This window comes from Limulus polyphemus, unplaced genomic scaffold (genome assembly GCF_000517525.1).
Source record: "Limulus polyphemus unplaced genomic scaffold, Limulus_polyphemus-2.1.2 Scaffold1876, whole genome shotgun sequence".
NCBI classification, from domain to species: domain Eukaryota; kingdom Metazoa; phylum Arthropoda; class Merostomata; order Xiphosura; family Limulidae; genus Limulus; species Limulus polyphemus.
In genome coordinates, this window is record NW_013667486.1 from 61,206 (window position 1) to 69,747 (window position 8,542).

The 8,542-nt window shown below is 34.7% G+C and overlaps 1 protein-coding gene across 2 annotated transcripts in view; it reads left to right on the top strand.

Moving 5' to 3' along the window:
• The window catches only part of LOC106465225 (G-protein coupled receptor moody-like), a 21,194-nt gene that overhangs the window by 2,923 nt on the left and 9,729 nt on the right, over window positions 1-8,542 (top strand). For both annotated transcript variants that reach the window (XM_013925428.2, XM_013925427.2), the window contains exon 2: window positions 373-1,278. In XM_013925428.2, the coding sequence (XP_013780882.1) occupies window positions 454-1,278 (825 nt within the window). In that variant the 5' untranslated portion in view covers window positions 373-453. The remainder of the gene's footprint in view (window positions 1-372; window positions 1,279-8,542) is intronic.

Below are 8,542 nucleotides of genomic sequence, written 5' to 3' on the forward strand. Positions count from 1 at the left end.
TATATCAATTCATGTGAATATGACTGAAAAATGTAATTTTTTCTGAAAAGGTGGTGTCTATTTACTTGTGACCACACTGTGTACATATACTAATTGTCATCTTGCGCTAATAAAACAAGAAGAAAAACCCGTATAAATGTTTCTGGAATTAATCTTATTTAACGTCTTTCGGACTGATTTTATATAAATGAGTTGTTCATTATATAATATGTATGGATTTGTAAAAGTTCAAGCATTACCGAAGAACATTCGAAAAAGATAGATATCAATAAAGTTAGTTTATGTGTGATTTTAACCCCCTTGTATGGATAGTTGTTACTACATTTACTTACAGAATATGATATCAAAAATTCAATTATTATTTTTTTTCAGATGTGAAAACTGATTCTGTTACACATCTCATCTACCCAGGTGAATATTTCGAATTGTTAAATCATTGAAAATAAAATAACAATGACGTATGCCGACCCGTTCGACTTCCCAAACGATACCGGAACAATGTATGAAGCAAAATCTTCTCAAATGCACGAATGTAAAGAACTGATGTATTTTGCTGCCTTTTGCATTATTGTTTCGATCATTGTTGGCCTAAGCGGTAACTTACTGACTATTGTTGCTTTATTAAGATGTCCACGAGTGCGCAGTGCCACAGCTGCCTTTATTATTAGCCTTTGTGTTGCTGATTTTTTGTTCTGTGCTTTGAATCTACCATTCAGTGCTTCTCGATTTATCCATCAGAAGTGGATTCATGGAGACATTTTGTGTGTCATGTTTCCTTTCATGCGGTACGTCAACGTAGGGCTGTCGTTGATGTCTATCACAGCGATTACAATAAACCGTTATATCCTAATTGTTCATCAAAGACTCTATGAGAAGATATACCGAAAATGTTATATTGCAATCATGATTGCTGCAATCTGGTTGTTTTCCTTCGCTATGTTGTTACCTACACTAATTGGCATATGGGGGCGCTTTGGATATGACAAAAAGATATTAAATTGTTCTATCCTGACAGTTAACGGTCAATCTTCAAAGACGTTTTTGTTTATCTTTGGGTTTCTTATTCCTTGTGTCGCCATCATAGTTTGTTATGCCCGTATCTTTTGGGTATTAAAGACGAGTGCCAGTCGAGTTCGTGCTTATAGTAACTCGGAAACAAAGGAACAGAAAAAGAACCGAGATGCAAAAAAACGGAAAGAAGAATGGCGAGTTACTCGGATGGTTCTTATAATTTTCTGTTCTTTCTTGGTTTGCTATCTTCCTATCACTATCGTAAAGGTAAGTTTCATTATTGTATGATACCCTCATCCACAGCTTTCACGTACAGTAATTATATTCTACTAGCAGAGACCCGCAAAACATTTCCGGTCAAATTAGTATATTTACCATAACAATACTTCTTTAAATATAACATTTCTAGCACAATACAAACGAATTGTAATCGTAGACAACGAAATGTGTAAATCCACTTGTATATAGGACGTACTTTATAAAACTTTAACTTATGTTAGGCCTAAGTTCGATAAAGAGATTAATTAACACTGTAACCTATGTGCGTTTTTTGTTTTTTGTTTACTTTAGTTTAGTTAGGACTAAACTTTACTGTACTTCATACTATCGATAAATAAACTTATAATGCTATTCTACGACCTAACGTCAAACCTTTTTTAAATACTTTGATAAGTTTTTAATATTCTGTTGTACAAAATGATTAGTAAAGTATATTTACATTCCCTTTTTGTTGTTACTTCTTGTTTCATACAGCAACTGTAGCGACTTGATCACTGAGCTTTGCAGCTCTCTGCCGCAGGCAAACTTTGTCGTCGAGTGAATAATGAGCATGCGCGGTTTTTCTTGGGAAACATTCTAACTACGCATGCTTATACAGCAGGTTCTCGGTCAGAAAGCGTAACGGTCGTACATACGTACAAACAAGCCAAATTAATAGTATAGATATTCACATTTATGTATTATAGATGTCCATACAGTACAATTAAATCAGTTCTACACTGTTTAGAACAAGAGCTGTAATTCAAATGCAACTTCAATATTGGTGAATGGATGAGAAATTACATCCCTAAGTGTGTAAAGGAATGTAAAAAATGTGCAATAAATGCATATATGAAGCATATAAATATACACATTTTTTACACGTGTCTCCTGTATATATAAACACACATCTGTAAGTGTGACACATTTTTAGAGTCAGGTATTTTATCACGTTGGTGAATAGAGTCGGTGCTCCTTATAGAGGAACAATATCGTAGTTGATGGAAAGAGACGTTTGTTTGTTTTATTATTAAACACAAAGCTACACAATGGACTATCTGTGCTTTGCTCACTGCGGGTATCGAAACCCAATTCCTAGTGTTATAAGCCCTCAGGCTTACCGCTGAGCCACTGAAGGGCAGAAGAGAGAATGAATGACTGTCGAGAAAAGCGTTAAGACCAGTTTGACAACAAAACCTGTATTTTAATAGGTAATAAGTAACGATAGATGGAATGGAAATCTTGGATCCTAAGGAATTGGTAAGGCGTGGCCTTGTTGCAAGCATACGAGACCTTGGATTAATTAGTCTTTGGTTCGCGTCCCGTTGCCACAAAATCGCAATCCGCTCTTTGACGCCATGGGTACGTTTTAAAAGTAAAGGTCAAATATTAGAATTTGCTTAGAGTAGTATTATTGGTACTGTTGAGTAGTTTCTTTCCATCTGGTCTTTCGTTTCAAAATTAGGAACAGCTAAAACCCTTTTGTAGCTTTGCACGAATATCCCCCCCCACACAAAATTAGCAACAACTCAAACAAAGAATTTTGACTATAAACATTAAAAAAAAAGGAGTCGAATCATCTTACAATCTTTGATATGAATGTGAAAGGTTAACTAATTTTAAAATAAGCATAAAAAATCAGTAACCTGAGAGCTTTCAGAAAGTGGACTTCCGTTCATCAGGGGAAAATGATAAACGTTTGTTTTGAATTTCACTCAAAGCTACAGGAGGTCTATCTGCGTTAGCCGTCCTTAATTTAGCAGTGAAAGACTAGAGAAAAGGCAGCTAGTAATCACCGCTAACGAATAGTGGGATTGATCGTCACATTATAACGCCCCCACAGCTGAAAGGGCGAGCATGTTCAGTGGGAGGGGAATTCGAACCCGCGACCCACAGATTGCGAGTCTAACCACCTGGCCAGTTCAGGCCACAATGATAAATGATCTTGTTGAGCAGCAGTGTGATTGTTGTACCGGAAGTAAGGTGTCACGTGGTCCTTAGAATATCACCTAAATTGTCAAACATCTTTGTGTGTGATGAGAAACAAAGATAAATATTAGATTTGAAATAAGAAAGACTTAACAAGAATATATGTTCATGCACAAAGTAATGACCAGAAGAATTGGGAGATTTATCAACAAAAGTAGTTAATGATATAGGAACGAAGAGTGAAGTATCAATAAAAAGTTTAAGAACAACAATCCTATAACAATACATATATATAATTGAGAACATAAAATTGATAGAAATTAAATGAATATCATAATACAGAGATAAAAATAATTTTGCTTAAACAATAAGAGTTAAAACATTATTAAAGCAGTAACAGAAAAAATCGCTACAAAGCAGAATTATCTAAAAATTTTCAACAAAACTTTGAGTTAAAGGACAAAGATCATTAATACCGGGGTCAAAATTCATACCACGTCTAACAGCGAACTTTATTTACAAGGGGACCGTTTATTAATACCTCTGTATAATTAACTTTTTCTTGAAGAATTTTGTTTTTCGATAGGAAACTACAACAAAAGACTTCAAGAAAGATTTGTTTAGGGCATTCGCTGACTGTAGACCGTAGTAATGTTTTTAAATGATTCTTGAAGTATTTTAAAGTTTTTGGATACTATGTGATTACCAGAGGAGCTGTGTTAGTTTGTTTGGAGTCAGACATGCAAAATGACAATTTTTCAGCCTTTTCAATTTGTTTTTCTACTTCAAGAAGTTTATAACTTCTTTCTTTCATACGAAAGGTTTAATTGTAAGTAGTATGTCATTTGATGTAGGTTGGTTTATTTGTTTTAACGCAAAGCCACGTTGGGCTATCTGCGTTCTGTCTATATGGAATCGAACCCCACAGTTTAGCATTGTATGTGCGTAAACTTACTGCTGACCCACAGTGTGGTTAAATCAGTTATTTATTTCAAGATTCATGAAAATATTTAAGGTAGTGTTAAGAGTTTCTAGACCTCCATCATGTTTAATGTTAGTGTACAGGGATGGGACGTTTATCGTACAGAGAAAGCTTTTAGGAAGCAGTGTATCATCATCATTAATATTCTGAACAATTCTGTGGAAATGAGAAGTGTATTTAGTATTAGAATTGTAGAGAATGTTTTTATGTGTCGATCAACATAAGCAAATAGTTTTTCAGTAGCCATACTTGTGTTATAGAAATGATGGGACGACTAGGATAGTTGAGCTTATGGGTTTTAGGGAGCAATTCTTCCTTAGCAGACTTGTAAGTATTTCTTATCAACTTGGTAGGTCTGAAGGACCCAATTTAGTTTGTTATTTAGTGGTCTTTGTAAACCCATTATATATAGACTTTAATGAAGTAGGCTACATTTGTTTTTTTCAAGAATAACAAACGCACCACCTTTGTCAGTAGGTTTTATAACAATATTATTTTAGAGTGATTCTTGCTTTAGGATTGAGATTAATACGAGTGTGCTTACAGGATTTCTATAACTATCATGTCTTTCTCAAAATCTTTAACGTAGGTTTTAAGTGTGGTTCTCTACTTGTCGGAGGTGTTCACGTAAATTGCTCTTTATAATTGGATAGTTGTTTCTGGTTAAAAGAATACAGTTTGCTGTGAAAGAATTCGTGTAGGTCAGAATTAAATTTGGCTTCATTAAAAAACGTATTGGTGGGAAAAGATTTAACCATTTGTTGAGAATACTGGCTTCAACATCAGAGAAAGTCGTGCTTGAGAAATTAAAGATCTTGAAACGGTTTTGGGTGATGTGTTGTATATGGGTTGTAGTAATCTTGAAGTCATTAGTTTTGTTCACAAGACAAGTATGTGTTAGGTATCTGTTTCGGTATTAGAAGGATGAGTATTCCTATTAGTACTTTTTTAGTAAAAAGCCATTTGTACTGCTGTTCCATGATGGTGGGTTTAGTCACATTAGAGCTGAGAATACTGCTTTTTTATTGGTTAGGCTTATTAGAGTAAGTTTTTTCTTATTGGTGTAAGAGGTTTTTGTTTAAAAGAATCATTGGCAGCTTTACTTCCATTAAGACGGATTTTATAAAGAGGAGTGATATCTTGATCTTACTGATTGATACTGTTGTGCTAAAGTCATCCTCGAATGTCATGAGTTGCGAAGACGTGTTTACCAGTGATTAGTGCCAGATGTTAGAAAAGTCCTTTTCGTGAGTATCTATTGCGATAGTAGATAAAGGAATATGTTTATTCTTTCTGTACACTGTTGTGTAGCTTCGGTGTGCGTTAAGTATCAGATTCGCTTCTTAGTTGGTTTACGAAGATTTGAAAATATTTTCTTTTTCAGTAACTTAAATCAAAATAAGCAGCTTTAGACTGAAGAAAGGAGTCAAGGAAGTATTAGAGAACGGTTCAGAAATGGGATGGTTACTTATAGGGATTTCACTATAGTTTCACGAGCTAGGGATACTAGTTTTAGTAAAAACGCTAGTTTGAGAGTCTATATAGTATGGGAAGAAATAAGATCAGGTGAATCAGTGATAACAGGCGACTTAGCTTTTACTGATTCCGAGAGAGTAGTTAGAGTAGAGGCATTGGGGCAGATTCTAAGAATGGAAGCATAGAATCGTGAAAGTCGAGGAACAGTGGGGATATATTGAAATTGTGCAGTGATATCAGTTGCTGTAATATAAGAAGAGTGTGATCTGGTGAGTCAGAAAGTTTAATAACCATAAATTCTCTGTCGAAACTTAAAAAAAAAGAAGACTTTAATGGATCAGCATTTCAACACTCTCACCCAATATGTTATGAACCATATCCCCAGTATTAATGATTTTTGTCCTTTAACTCAAAGTCTTAAAAATTATGTTTTGAAATGAGTTATTGAATCTATTATTGAATTGAATCAATAATGTTTTGATTCCTACTAGGGGATAAACTCGTGCTTGCGTACGATGTATGTACTAGTTATTTGACTAATGAAATATTGTTTAGGGAAAAAACAGTATATATTAATGAGATTGGATCCTCGACCTCCCGCCTACGAAGCGTGTGCTTTTCCATATAACACAGAGCTCAAATATTTTTTTTCTTTTTCACATTAATACTATATTGTACGAGAAGGGTATATGTTTTAACAACAGCACTGTTTAAAACCTACTAAACACAGTATGGGGTTGTTGCATAAAGATGTATAACATATATCTGTACACAACATTTTTTGTGTAAACACCGTGTCTTTGTAGCTAATCGCCATCTTTGACTGATATCTTGAGATTTTTTCTTGAGCAAACTCTTGGTAAAGCGACGTTATAATATAGTGAAATTTTAAAATTATGGTGTTAAGAATGGTAAAAATCAATTTTCTTCGTTTGTCGTTATTTCACTTTATTTTTATTTTTCCTTCCGTAAAGTATTAACAAGGTGTCGGGTTCACATCCACTAATAACGAAAATGGGTAAAAACTCGTTCTTCGCCTAAGAAGTATATTCAAACTCAGGACTAATTTTCAAATTTTAACTGCCTGTATTGAGACAGTTGGAAACGTATAATAATTATAAAATAATGAATTTTTAAATGTATGGTATCAAGCATTATAAAAATCAACTATCGTAATGTGTTTTTATGTAGTTTTCTTGTGTGTATATATATATGTATAAATCACATTTATATATCAGCTGAAACCTGTAATTATTTTCTTTCGCGTAGTGTGTTAGCTGTGGAGCATCTAAAATGAATGAAGTTGTGGCAGTGGTTAATTAAGGCCAATTGCAGTGGATTATATAACGTGTAAACTCGTATTTCGCGTAATAAGTTTATTTAAATTGTCGATTTTTTAGGCACGTGATTGAATTAATAATGGTATTGCATTATTTATAAGACACAGAAACGTAAATAATTAACTTAATGCGTTTCCTTGCGTGTTTTTTCCATGTTACTGAAGTAATTGTCTTTAAAGTTAATGTTATAAACGTTATAGTTTTGCACTTTTATAGAACAGCACACGTTTAATCAACGTCGTTCACTTTTACACGCTCGGCATGGCCAGGTGGTTAGGGCGCTCGACTCGCATTTTTCTGATCTTGGGTTCGAATTCCCGTCCCCAAAACATGCTTGCCTTTTAAGCCGTGGTGTCATTATAATGTGACGTTCAATCCCATTGTTCTTCGGTATATGAGTAGCCCAAGAGTTGGCGGTGGGTGATGATGACTAGCTGCCTTCCCTCTAGTCTTATACTGCTAAATTAGGGACGGCTAGCGCAGATAGCCCTCGTGTAGCTTTGCGCGAAATTCAAAAACAAACACTTTTGCACTCGTATGAAAATACCACTGTACAATTAGCCAGTAGCAATATTGGGTTTCTATGTGAAATAGCGCGCATGCACGCTCGAATTGACTGACACACATTGTTCTTTTAATTACATAGATTACCTAATTAAAATTATTTTCTATCTTTTTATTATAATAATTGTTGTTTACACTTGTATATTTATTATTATTGAATTTCATTCTTAAATTTGTTATGAATATTTCACTCTGCCAGTTGTGTCATTAAGTGCTTTTGTTGATAAATCTCCTAGTTGTTGTGGGCATTACTTCTTATACAAACACGTATCATTGTAAGCCGTTCTGGTTTCTGAATTGCTTTATTTGTTTTCCATCATACTCACACTCATAATTTAGGTCATATCCTTTGAAACGCGGACGTCTCACTTCCGTTACAACTACCACATAACCGATCAACATGTTTACAGTGACTATTTGTCATTTACACCTGAAAGTCCACTTTTCCAAAGCGTTCGGGTTTTTGGGTGTATTTTCTGATGCTAACTTTTTTGTTGAATCTGCATGCTTTAAAATGTCATGAGTGATTTTAAAATAAACAATTAACCTAATTTTAAGATAATACATTAACATAGGAATGTTATTAGAACGATTAAAATCGTAAAGTTGTATTGATAATTTGATTTCATCTTCTGGAAATTGTCACAAATGCTTCTGACGCCATTAGCATGCAAACACACACACACACAGCAGCATTACAATGGTATACATATACGCAATGATTGTTAAGTCTCTGCACCAATGTCCTCCGGTGGCTCAGCGGCAAGTCTGAAGGCTCATAGCACTAAAAATAAGTCTCTGCACCCAGTGTCCTCCGGTGGCTCAGCGGCAAGTCTGAGGGCTCATAACACTAAAAATAAGTCTCTGCACCCAATGTTCTCCGGAGGCTTAGCGGCAAGTCTGAGGGCTCATAACACTAAAAATAAGTACTCTGCACCCAATGTTCTCCGGTGGCTCAGCGGCAAGTCTGAGGCTCATAACA